At 40.0% G+C, this 13,545-nt stretch overlaps 1 protein-coding gene across 3 annotated transcripts in view; it reads left to right on the top strand.

Moving 5' to 3' along the window:
- sgcz (sarcoglycan zeta) overlaps window positions 1-5,288 on the top strand; it is a 979,662-nt gene extending 974,374 nt beyond the window's left edge. For all 3 annotated transcript variants that reach the window (XM_087988397.1, XM_043690307.2, XM_043690318.2), the window contains exon 8: window positions 668-5,288. In XM_087988397.1, the coding sequence (XP_087844523.1) occupies window positions 668-862 (195 nt within the window). In that variant the 3' untranslated portion in view covers window positions 863-5,288. The remainder of the gene's footprint in view (window positions 1-667) is intronic.
- Window positions 5,289-13,545: the final 8,257 nt, after the last annotated feature.

Below are 13,545 nucleotides of genomic sequence, written 5' to 3'. Positions count from 1 at the left end.
TTTGGAATTGACATTCTTAGAATTAATCAACAATTTTAATGTGTCTAGCTTGGCCAGGGCCCGGGGACCGATTGCTCCAGATCACTGAATAAAATTTAAGTTCAACTCCCGTTGAGACAGTCCAAAGTTAGGGAAACTTTCAGTTCTATATTTCTTTCCTAACCCTGCATTGTGTGACAGGAGGGTCTACCTTTTGGTTGGATGGAGTTTTCATCCCATCTCAGCACCATGAGGACCACTTGGGTTGGAACTGAGCAAATCTAAAGCCCATTAGCAGCCAAGCTACATAGAGATCGTCCCATTGGGTCTCAGTAACTTCAAGTTGGCAGGTTTGGAGACGATAAAATCTAACAATATTTACTAGAGTCATTGAAATCTGGTTAAATAACACAGCCTCTCTAAAATTATACAAACACTAAATTAACTTCCTCGTCCCCCAGGTCATTTGAGAATCTCTCGTCTTTTGGAACATCTTTTGTAACACCGGCATCTCCAAATCTTTTGCACACAATGATTAATAATTCTAAACTGGTGCTGCCTTCTTAATAAACGGAGCGAAATTTTCATTATGTTCAATTGATGTCTCCAGTCTATTTTATTTTAACCTTGCCAGTATCAAATGCTTAAAATAATAAATGAGGTTTATCTTTTCATTTCTTCCCTTCAGATATTTTTAAATGCAAAAACAATCCGATTGGGAAACATCCCCCAGGGCTTCAGCTCTTCGCCCTCAGCCAGTCCTTTGAACCTACGGCAGACTGTCTATGAGGTGTGCGTGTGTCCCAATGGCAAACTCTTTCTATCTCCAGCAGCGTCGGGTTCCACCTGCCAGTCGAACAGCAACGTCTGTTTGCGGATTTAAGCCCGTGGACGCACTGATGATTCTACCACCGTAAAAGCCTTTTGGTACTATCCCTTTGGCATCTGTTTTGACTCTCCTGTTGAATCAGGAACTACAATGACGATACAAAGACTCTGCTGCCACACGGTAGGAAAATGTGGCTACACTTCAAATGGGAAATGGACCAGTCGGTGTGTAAACTGTCGCTGAGGAGATATGCTTCTACTCGGAGACTCTAGATACTAACCCTTACCAGAGAGAGGGAGAAATACACAGGTGCCTTTGCTAATCTAAGTAAAGCACATAGTTTTTTTTATTGTTAGCAGGACCTGATTATGAGAGAATTGAATATTTAATATCACAAATACTATATTAAGTAATTCCCCAGAACTTTATTTCCCCTTTCAACGTCTAAATGTGCTTTGGTTTTACCATATAGTAAACTGGAGTTCAAATAATTCCTAAGTTGCTTTGATTGAGCCTTTAAATATAATTTGGTATTTGCATGTCCTTCATTTGGAAAGGAATGGACCAATTGTTCATTCTTAACCCATTTTTGAAAGAAATCATACCACCTCAAAAACTCTCCAGAATCTCTCATTAATGATGGTAAAAACATGGTTTTCTATTACTGTTTTGTTTTGTGTGTGAGATGTGGTATAAACCAAAGAATTGTCCATGTGATGTAAATTCCAACCTGCACAATGCAGCTGCTATTAAAGAGCAAGTCAGCATCTAGAGATTCTTAAGGACTTGTTAGCGGGATGAGCAAACATCCACTTCATAGATTGAGTAAAAAAACAGGCAGGAGATATTATCTGGTCAAAACTCTGGCCAGTATATGCAGGGCCAGCCCCAATCAAGACCGAATTTCAGATGTTTAACGTGTTATTTTCTCCCTGATGAATTGAACAATGTAGTCCCGAACTGAGCAAAGTTTGGTTTGGCCTGGTTCAAGTGATCCACTTAATTTCAACCTTGGATGTACGCTCATCCCGAAAGGACATCACAGGTAATCTTTTATGTGTTACACCAGGCCTGCTAGCCATTTTCCTTGCTTTCTTTACTGATCTCATTAAAGTACATTTTCTTTACGTATGAGAAATTTAATCTGAATGATAAAGGAAACTATTTTCTTACACATTCTATGCAAATGTTTGTAAAATTGCAATATTGCCAAAATGACAAAAGCTGTGCTTTTGTACCTTATGTCTCTTGCTTTATGTAAAATTAAAACACTTTTCTACTTATAAGAAATGAGCTGTATGTCTTGTTAACTGTAGCTAAGGGTTATTAGCCCACTTGTCAAACTTACCGTACCCTTATGAATTAAAAAAAAGTTTGAAAAGTTGTCAGTTAAATTATTTTTAACCTCCAGAGCAAAAACATAAAACAGATTTGGCTACAGTTTCTTCCAGAAAAAGCAGCTGCCTTCAAAATAAGATGTTGCTGGGAATCAACAGACCCATGGTCAGCTAGGTGTGAGGTAGGATTCTACAGACTGTTTGCAGAGAGGCTGACATCCATTGGTCATTGGCAAGCATTTAAAATGTTTTACATTCGTGGTAATGTTCTTCTACAATGGGCTAAGTGAAGGGTAGATAAGCCAATGGATTTTGATAAGTACTTTTTCATAAGACTGACTTGGTGCATTCCTAAAAATGGGAATGTTTATCTCTCCATGCTGATAATAGTGAAAAGAAAAAGATGTAAAACAGTTCGCAAATAGCTATTTAAGAATTCTTTAAGTTAATAATTCTAATACACATGATTAAGCACAGATAAAACTCAAACTTAGTTTCAGTTTGAACTTGTGTGCCATTCTCATTCATTTCCCTTTGAGACTCTTATCCAAAAACAATGGAGGAAATTTTAATTTCCCTAAATCAAGTTGGTTTGGGCCAGGTGGGACTTTAAAACTAAATGTTAAAATCAGAATCTCATCTAAAATCTGGCACATCCTGTTCCAGTGGAAGCAGGATAGCTAGAGTAATGTGGAGGCAATCAGTGCACTCCCAGGAGACAGATTGGCAATTTAAACTTCATGATAAGGCTGCATGCCTCCATATTTATTAACAATTTAATTTTAACCCTGACTGGGGCAATTCTCCAGGCCATGAAGAAATCTGTCATTTTGAGAGAATACTGGAATTCCAACTGGAATGCTGGATGCAGGAGTTAAGTGACTTTCCACTTACCTGCTCAATCCTGTTCATTTGCTCCACCCAACTTCAGAACAATCTTCCTTCTTATCTTCAAGTTCATATCCAGCCCAATGTTTTGCTCAAAATTCATTATGAACTTATCAAAACTTTAATACTTTTATTAGGTGAGGTGATAATGGCTTGGTTATGCCTCATTAGCCTGGAATTACGGTATGGTGGCAATTTATAAGGAGCCTGAGACATACAGACGGGATTCAGGCAGACTTACAATGAAATGTACGTGCTGAACCCAATCTTGCAAGGTCAGTTCATTAAACTGTTTCAATTAGGTACCAATTTGGATCTATGTAGGCAGTACACTAGGGACTGATTTTCTGTTTTAAATGATCAATCGGTTTCAGAGCTAATCTGGGAGGCATGATTTAATTCAGTAAAATGGAACATCGCAAATTAAAAAGGGTCTAGCTAAATTTGAACATGAAGCTACAATATGGTCAATATAACCAATGAGATATTAGTTTTGCATGCAGTTTGTATACCATAAAATGCTGATACCATTAATGATAAATTCAGCTGGACTTTGGAATCTACTAATCACAATCCGTATCATCAAACTAACTCTTAAAACAAATGTTGCCCATCTTAAATACTATCTTTTTAAAAAAATATTGCATTGCACATTTAGAAACAAGTTCCATTCAGAACCTACGCAGCACAACTTTTCAAACTTGGTATTTAATTCCATAAGTTTATTACTGTGTTTTGGTACTTGACTTTGTGACTATGCATATATACATTTCAGGGTGAAATAATTTGAAATGAGTGAGCCTTTTCTTAAAGATACTGATAATCCATTACGGTTTCACTGGTCTCCTGCTATGATTACTGAAACAATCGGAATATAACAGGGAATATACTAGGGCTATACGGTGGATCATTGGTTCACATCAGAGACCTGGCTTCGACCCCAGCCTTGGGTGACTCTGTCTGTATAGAGTTTGTACGTTCTCCCTATGTCTGTGTGGGTTTCTTTTGGGTGCTCTGGTTTCCTCCCACAGTCCAAAGATGTGCAGGTTCAGTGAATTGGCCATGCTAAATTGCCCCAGTTGTATCCGGAGATGGGCAGGCATGGGAAATACAGGATTACTGGAGTGGGGTGAGAGAATAGTTGGGCTGGGATGCCTTTTGGAGCATTGAGGCAGATTTGATGGCCCAAATGGCCTCTTTTTGCAATGTAGGGATTCTATATTACAGTAGGACTTCACTATTTCCAGATTTTTCAAACACTGCTGTGACAGGCAGAAACAAATATCACCGGAGGGAGGGGTAATGGTGGTGGGCAAGCAGGGAGCAGAGATTTTCTTCACTGGGAATTCAAACTTCTGGGCACTAAGCTTACATTGAAGGTGGGTACAATGATGGGAAAAGGAAGTAGACTGCAGAAAGGTGAAAGTGGACTCCACCAGGTGGAAGACATCCTGGGTCAATCTAGCTTATACAGCAGGCTTAGGGAGAGATTGACCAGGATTGGCCAGGAATGGACGAAAGTAATGAGGGCTTTGCAATTTGTTCCCACACCTCTAACCATTCGCCATAGAGAGGAGACAGTGCTAGCATGGGACAGGTAAGACCTAGAGATGTACACTTGCCTGCTTGACCCATGTAAGTAAAGTGCACTCCCACTAATTCCACAAACGACAATAGGTTCAGGGTTGAAAGGAACCAGTGGATGTCATTGAATGTTATTCTAACAATGAATTACCCTCTAAAGATAGGACCTGGAAAGTGAGCCTTTTATAAATAGTCAGTAAAGTTCCTGTACGTGTTCTTGTCATTTGTTTGTTACCCTGATAAATAAACGTATATAAGCATATTCAACAGAACTGAATTGTGTTAGAATAGGTTGTTGAGCAAGCGTTTTAGTTCATTATTTATGCTACTTAATAAAAGTAACTAATCTATGTATATATTAACTTTTTTAGTCACTCATGTAAATTTGTAACATTTTGTATAAAAATTAACTAAAATTTTCAAAAATATATGTACAGTATACATTGTATCTAATAGGAATACCTATGTCAGCTGGCAATAACAAACAAGAAGGTATGCAGCTATCATATAATTGTAAGCACTTTCTAGTAAATGAGAGTTGTACAATAATATGGGAAAATAAGATGGGAGAATATTAAGATGCACAAAAGCTTCACACTTTTCCTGTTTGTTAATGCATTTGGATTCAGTCTACCTGGTCAATTAAATGCAGAAAAATTAAAAAAAGAGTGTTCAAAAAAACCTGCTTTGGAGAAGTTACAAATCTTTCATCCCAGGTACACATTCACTTACATTCCATGCAAGTTTTTAAAGAAAAGACCACAATACAGAACTTTAGATCTGGAACACACAAACCATAAACCAGAACAAATATGGTCTGGTGCAAGATTTCTTTGTCTTCACAGGAAAGTAGTTGTACTCTAGTGTCCTCAGCAGATGTCAGAATTAGATATTAAGCATCTGCAGCACTTAATTTTCCACTCATTAAAAGTAATATATTGGAGCACCAATGTCGAACATCTCTGCATGTCTCAGGCTGCCTGACTCTGCCATATGAGAGTCATGCAAAGTAAAGTTAGAAACCTACTGTTGTTTATCCTAACCCAAAATCTAACACCAGAGTTTTAGTTTCTCAGTTTGAGACAGATGCATTGATTTTCTGGCTGGCATTGTTACTTTGGACCTGGATTCCCTTCTAACCTTGGCTAAATGCTCGCAAGGGTTGCCCTCCATTGTTTTCATCCATCCACCTCCAGCTTGGATTCCACAGGATTGGCAAAAGCCAGATCTTAAACTTGATATGTGATTGTGAGACTTTATTGTATCCGCCCACAGGCAAATGTAAAGTAATTTCAGTCTCTCCTGCTTTGTTATATTTTTTCTGCATACTTTCTGTGTTTCCTTTATATTTTATTTATATTTCATATCTGGACTATTGCTGTTAGGTCGAGTTTTTACTTAGATGCATGAAGATTTTGCCACCTCAGACCTAAACATTCATAAGCATCAACTTGTTTATAAGGTATGAACTAAATACTGACTTTACATGTAATCTATCATGATGGACTGGATTTCTCATGATTGGACCCTGTCAGAAATGAATAGGGAACTGACAAAGGAACACATCTGGGCTATGTCTGCCTTTGCAAATGGCAGAATAATGAATGAATGGATAAACTACAAAAATTGTTTATTCCTGTCTCACGCAGGAGTGCAAAGAGAACAAGAAAGTTGGAGATAGTATGAAATGCATAAAAGAGGCTGAGAAATTGGTAAGAAAAAAAGACAACAGCCTTGAAGATTAACAGTTTAGAAGTCAGTGAAGGAGGATCAAGAGATGGATTAAAAATGGTTGTATAGAGTGGTGTGCGAGTAAGCTTGTGGAGAACATAGGAACATTTGCAGTTAATTCTTATAGGTATGTCAAAAGAAAAAGATTGGTGAAAACTAATGTAGGTCCCTCAGTCAGAAATGGGAGAATTTATAATGGGGCAAAGAAATGGGTGACAAAAAGTAAATTCATAGTTCACTCTGTCTTCAAAAACTAGAGCAGAAGTTATGGGGGTCACTGGGTTTAGTGAGTGGGAGGCACTGAAGGAAATCTGTATTAGTAGAGAAATTATATTGAAGAAGTTGATGGAATTGAAAGCTTATTTGGATTTTCAGAAAGGCCACAAAAGATTAATGTGTAAAACGAACGTAGTGTGGATTGGGGTTAGCATATTAAGATAGATGTAAAGATGGTTAGCATACAGGAAACAAAGAACCTGAGAAAATTGGTATTTTTCTGAATGGCAGGCTGTGGTTGGTATACCACAGTGGTTGGTACGAGGGCCCCGGCTATTTACAATATATGTGAATGAATTAGATGAGAGAGCCAATGTAATATTTCCAAATTTGCAGATGACATAAGGCTAGGTAGGAGGGTGAACTATGGGAGGGTGCAGAGATGGTGTAGTGTGATTTCTACAGGCTAAGTGAGTGAATAAATGCATGGCCAATGTCGTATAATGTGAAATTATCCACTTTGGTGGCAAAAATAGGAAGGCAGATTATCATATGAATGGCTGTAAATTGGGAAGAGAATGTTTCAATGAAATCTGGGTGTCCAAATGGACTAGTGTAGAGTCATTGAGATATACAGCATGAAAACAGAATCTTCGGTCCAACTCGTCCATGCCGACTATATATGCTAACCTAATCGAGTCCCATTTGCCAGCACTTGCCCATATCCCTCCAAATCCTTCCTTTTCGTATACCCATCCAGATGCCTTTTAAATGCTGTAGTTGTACTAGCCTCCACCACTTTCTCTGGCAGCTCATTCCATACACACACCACCCTCCACCTCAGGGAAAAGACCTTGTCTGTTTATCCTTTCCACGCTCCATGTGATTTTATAAAACTCTTTGAGGGAGCCGTGGTTCACGAAAGAAGTTGAACCTCTTGTCAAGAGGAAGAAGAAGGTTTATGTTAGGATGAGACATTAAGGCTCAGTTAAAGGTGCTTGAGAGTTACAAGTTAGCCAGGAAGGACCTGAAGAGAGAGCTAAGAAGAGCTAGGAGGGGACATGAGAAGTCATTGGCAGGTAGGATCAAGGAAAACCCTAAAGCTTTCTATAGGTGCATCAGGAATAAAAGAATGACTAGAGAAAGATTAGGGCCAATCAAGGACGGTAGTGGGAAGTTATGCATGGAGTCTGAGGAGACAGGGGAAAAGCTAAATGAATGTTTTTTTTTTCCCAGTATGAATACTAAGGAAAAATAATGTTATGGAGGAGAATACTGAGATATAGGCTACTAGTCTAGATGAGCTTGAGGTTCACAAGGAGGAGGTGTTAGCAATTCTGGAGAGTGTGAAAATAGATAAGTTCTCTGGGCCTGATAGGATTTATCCTAGGGTTCTCCAGGAAGTCAGGGAGGAGATTGCAGAGCCTTTGGCTTTGAACTTTGTCGCCATTGTTCACAGGAACAGTGCCAGAAGACTGGAGGATAGCAAATGTTGTTCCCTTGTTCAAGAAGGGGAGTAATTCTAGATCAGTGAGCCCTACGTTGGTTGTGGCTAAAGTGTTGGAAAAGTTTACAAGAGATAGGATTTATAATCATCCAGAAATGAATCATTTGATTAGGGATAGTCAACACTGTTTTATGAAGGGTAGGTCACGCCTCACAAATCTTATTGAGTTCTTTGAGAAGGTGACAAAACAGGTGGATGAAGGTTAAGTGATTGATGTGGTGTATGTGGATTTCAGTCAGAAATTTTTTAAGGTTCCCACAGTAGATTATTACAGAAAATACAGAGACATGGGATTGAGGATGATTCAGTGGATTGGATCAGAAATTGCCTTCTGATAGAAAACAGAGGGTGTGGTTGATGGGGAATGTTCATCCTGGAGTGCAGTTATTAGTGTTGTATTACAAAGATCTGTTTTGGGTCCACTGCTGTTTGTCATTTTTATAAATGACCTGGATGAGAGTGTAGAAGGATGGGTTAGTAAATTTGCAGATGACACTAAGGTTGGTGGAATTGTGGAGTGCATAAGGATGTTGCAGGTTACAGAGGGACTGCAGGTTACAGAGATAAGCTGCAGAGCTTGGCTGAGAGATGACAAATGGAGGTTAATGTGGAAAAGTGTGAGGTGATTCACTTTGGAAGGAGTAACAGGAATGCAGAGTCCTGGGCTAATGCTAAGATTCTTGGTAGTGTAGATGAGCAGAGAGATCTCAGTGTCCAGGTACATAGATCCTAGAAAGTTGCCAGCCAGGTTGATAGGGTTGTTAAGAAGGCATACGGTGTGTTAGTTTTTATTGGTAGAGGGATTAAGTTTTGGAGCCATGAGGTCATGCTGCAGCTGTACAAAACTCTGATGTGGCCGCACTTGGAGTATTGCGAGCATTTCTGGCCACTGCATGATAGGAAGGATGTAGAAGCTTTGGAGAGGGTTCAAAGGAGATTTACCAGGATGTTGCCTGGTATGGAGGGAGGGTCTTATGAGGAAAGGCTGAGTGTTTTGAGGCTGTTTTTGTTAAAGAGAAGAAGATTGAGAGGACACTTAATTGAGATATATAAGATAATCAGATGGTTACATAGGGTGGACAAAGAGAGCGTTTTTCCTCAGATGGTGATGGCTAGCATGATGGGATGTACCTATAAATTGAGGGGTGATAGATATAGGACAGGTGTCAGAGGTAGTTTCTTTACACAGAGGAGTGGTACTGCCTGCAACAGTAGTAAACTTGCCAAGTTTAAGGGTATTTAAATGGTCATTGGATAAAGATATGGCTGAAAATAGAATAGTGTAGGATAGATAAGCTTCAGATTGGTTCCACAAGGTGGCGCAACATTGAGGGTTGAAGAACATGTACTGCACTGTAATGTTCTATGTTCTAACGTCACACCTCAGCCTCTGATGAAAAACAGCCCCAACCTATTCAGCCTCTTCCTATAGCTCAAGTCCTCCAAACCTGTCAATATCCTTGTAAAGCTTTTCTGAACTCTTTAAGTTTCACAAAATCCTTCCAATAGGAAGGAAGCCAGAATTGCATGTAATATTCCAAAAGTGGCCTAACCAATGTTCTGTACAGCTATTCTCCCAACTCCTATACTCAATGCTCTGACCAATAAAGAAAAGTATACTAAACGCCTCCGTCACTATCCTATCTTCCACAACTCTACTTTAAAGGAAATATGAACCTGAACTCCAAGGTCTCTTTGTTCAGCGACACTCCTAACACTATTATTAACTATATAAGTCCTGCTCTGATTTGAATTTGCATAATGCAGTACCTCACATTTATCTAACTTAACCTCCATCTGCCACTGCTAAGCCCACTGGCCCATCTGATCAAGGTACTCTGAGAGTAACCTCCTTCGCTGTCCACTACACCTCCAATTTTGCTGTCATCTGCGAACTTACTAACTATACCTCCTATGTTTATATCCAAATCATTTATATAGTTGAAGTTATTTCTGCATATGTGTGCAGCAGTCAGTAAAGAAGGTAAACTGCACATCGGCTTTTAAAGCAAGGGGAGTCCAATATAGGAGCAAGGATGTCTTGCTGCAATTATACTGGGTATTGGTGTGGTGAAATCTCAAATATTGTGTGGTGTTTTGGTTTCCTTATTTCTAGGATATTCTTGCTATTGAGCAAGTGCAGCAAAGATTTACCATGTTGGGTTGCCAGGACTAACATATGAGGAAAGATTGAGTTGGTTAGGATTATAATCCCAACAGTTTAGAAGAATAAGGGGGTTCTTATAGAAGCCTAAAAAATTCTAGTAGGACTAGTCAGGTTGGTTGCAAGATATTCCAAGAGTGGGGGAGTCCAGAACCAAGGGCCATGGTTGAAGAGTAAGGGGTCTGGGATGTAATGTCTTCCCCCAGAGAATGGTGAACCCGTATATTTCACTACCACAAACAAAGTAGTTGAAGCCAAAGCACTGTGTTTCAAGAAGAAGATAAGAATAGGTGTTTTTGGCTGAAGGAGTCAAGGGATATGGGGGGAGGGCAGGATTAGCTTGATTAAGCTTGAGGATCAGCCATAATCCTATTGAATTGTGGAGCAGGTTCAAGGAGTCAAATGACCTACTCATGCTCCGATCTTCTATGGTTCAATGCAATTTATTAAGAATGTTGAGTAGATTATTTCTGCTGTTGTCCTAAACAGAGAAATGACAGATCTATAGCCTCAACAGCTTCATTGGGAAACATTTTTGATACAAAACAAAAGAACAAAAGAGAAATACAGCACAGGAAAAGCCAAGTCGACCCTCCAAGCCAGTGCTGACCATCGTACCCTAATTAAACTAAAAAACAAACCTTCTGCCCTTATTTGACCCATATCTCTCTCTATTCCTGTAACCATCCAGATGCCTCTTAAATGTTGCCAATCTGCCTATTTCCATCATCTCTTCTGACAGTGCGTTCCAGGCTCCTACCACTCTCTGCTTTTAAAAAATAAATCCCTCACACATCTCCCTTAAACTTTCACACTCTCACCTTGAGCCTGTGTCCCCTTATAACTGAAACTTCAACCCTGGGAAAAGGCCTCTGACTATCCACACTATCTATGCCTCTTGTAATTTTGTAGAATTCTATCAGATCTCCTCTCTTCCCAGAGAAAAGAATCCTAATATTTTTAACCTCTCCTGATAGCTAATGCCCTCAAGAGCAGACAACATCCTGGTGAACCTGCTCTGCACTCTCTCCAAATCTTCCACGTCCTTCTGGCAAAACTGCACACAATGCTCCAAACGCAGTCTAATAAGGGTTTTATATAGCTGCAACATGTTTTGCCAACTCTTGTAATTCTTGCCCTGGCCGATGAAGGCAAACATGTCATATGCCACCTTAATCACCTTGGCTATCTGTGTTGCCTCTTTTAGGGAACTGTGGGCCTGCATGCCCAGATACACCTGTATGTTAATGTTCCTAATGTTCTGCCATTTACAGCACAATTCACACCTTTGATCCTCCAAATGCATCACCTTGCATTTGTCTGGATTAAACTCCACCTGCCATTTCTGTACCAAGTTGCCAATCTATCCATAACCTGTTGTATCTTTCGACACAATCATCAGCCCTATCAGCCACTCCACCAAATATCATGTCATCTTCAAACTTACTAATCAGACCACCCCCATTTTCCTCCAGATTGATCCCTGTGGAACACCACTAGTTACTGGTCTCCATTCTTAAAAACACCCTTCCACCACTACCCTCTGTCTTCAGTGATCAAGCCAGTTTTATATCCATTTCACCAGCATACCTCGAATCTTATTTGATTTTAGTTTTTGTACCTGTCTGCCATGTGGAACTTTATCAAATGCCTTGCTCAAGTCCATATAAACCACATCCACAGTCCTTCCCTCATCACCTATCTTTGTCAGCTCTTCAAAAAATTCAATCAGGTTGATGAGACATGACCCTCCCTGTCCAAACCCATGCTGCCTGTCGCAAACAAGTCAATTTTCTTCCAAATGTGCACACATCCTGTCCCTCAGTATTTTCTCCAAGAGTTTCCTCACCGCTGATGTCAGGCTCACTGGCCTATGATTTCCTGGATTATCCCTGCTTCCTTTCTTAAACAAGGGTACAACATCGGCTCATCTCCAATCCTCTAGAACCTTGTCAGTTGTCAAAGAGGATGTGACTATACCTGCTAATGCCCCAGCTATTTCTTCCTTTGCCCCTCAGAGTAACCTTGGATAGATCCCATCATACCCTGGGGAATTGTCTATCTTAATGCAATTTAGGATACCTAAAACTTTTTCCTTCAATATATTGACATTCTCCAGAGTATTCACACACTCGTCCCTGATCTCAACACCAGTCATGTCCTTCTCCTTGGTGAACACCCATACAAACTGCTCATTAAGGGTCTCTCCCACTTCCTGTGGCTCCACGCATAACGTTCCTCCTTTGTCATTGAGTGGACCTACTCTTTTCCTTGCAGGTTGACAATGTGCAGGTATCTCAACATGGAGTCAAAATTTAAAGGCAAGATGTTAGACTTATGGATCAGAGAGAAAATTCCACTGACGGAAATGTATGCTGAGTGCAGCATTTCATGCTGGTCAGTCCCCTGTACCTCACCACACTGGCCCTGTCAGGGCTCCTCAGAAGTGGAGGCAGTGGCATGGTGTTAATGTCAGTGGACAGGCAATACAGAACCTCAGATCAGTGCTCAGCAGATATGGTTTGAGTCCCACCATGACTGATGGTGACATTTGAGAGCTCCATTTTAGTGCAGTGGTCAGTAACCATATCTGCCATGCACTGGCCAAGAGTTCAAGCCCTGATGGGAATGGATGATCTCTGTGTTATTCTGTGTGTAAATATGGTTCCTTCAGGACTCTTGTGTTGCAGTGGTTGTGTGACTACCTCTGGGCCAGAAAGCCTGGATTCAAGTCCCACCTACTCAGGAGTGTGTCTGAACAAGTCAATTAAAAACACCTCCACAATTCTTGCAGACCCATTAAAGTTCATATGCAGTAAGAACTCGATAACATTCAGATAAGTTACTTTTGTGCTATGTACGTGTGAGATAATTATAAAAATCAGAGCCAAAAGTACGGAAGATGTTGGAAATCAGAAACAAAAACAGAAGTTCCTGGAAAAGCTCAGCAGGTCTAGCAACATCCATGGAGAGGAATCAGATTTAACGTTTCAGATCCAGTTCTGAAGAAAGGTCACTGGACCCGAAATATTGACTGATTTCTTTTCACAAATGTTGCTTGACCTGCCGAGCTTCTCGAGCAATTTCTGCTATTGTGCCAGAAATCAAATAATCTCACCATTTCTCATTAGCATTAGCATTGTTAAAACCCTCATGACCATATCCTTGGTGTGACCTTTGATGAGAAAACAGAACTGGACCAGACACAATACCATGACTACAACAACAGGCCAGAGACTGGGATCTCTGCCGTGGAAGATGGCCTCTCTATTTTCAAAAGCTTGTCTTTGAGTCATAGTTATGATACAGA

The sequence above is a fragment of the Chiloscyllium plagiosum genome, unplaced genomic scaffold, assembly GCF_037043375.1.
Source record: "Chiloscyllium plagiosum isolate Xiang-an unplaced genomic scaffold, Cpla_swu_hap1 HiC_scaffold_1, whole genome shotgun sequence".
NCBI lineage: Eukaryota > Metazoa > Chordata > Chondrichthyes > Orectolobiformes > Hemiscylliidae > Chiloscyllium > Chiloscyllium plagiosum.
Note: the sequence above shows the minus strand (reverse complement) of the source record. Positions and strands in the feature narration are given on the sequence as shown.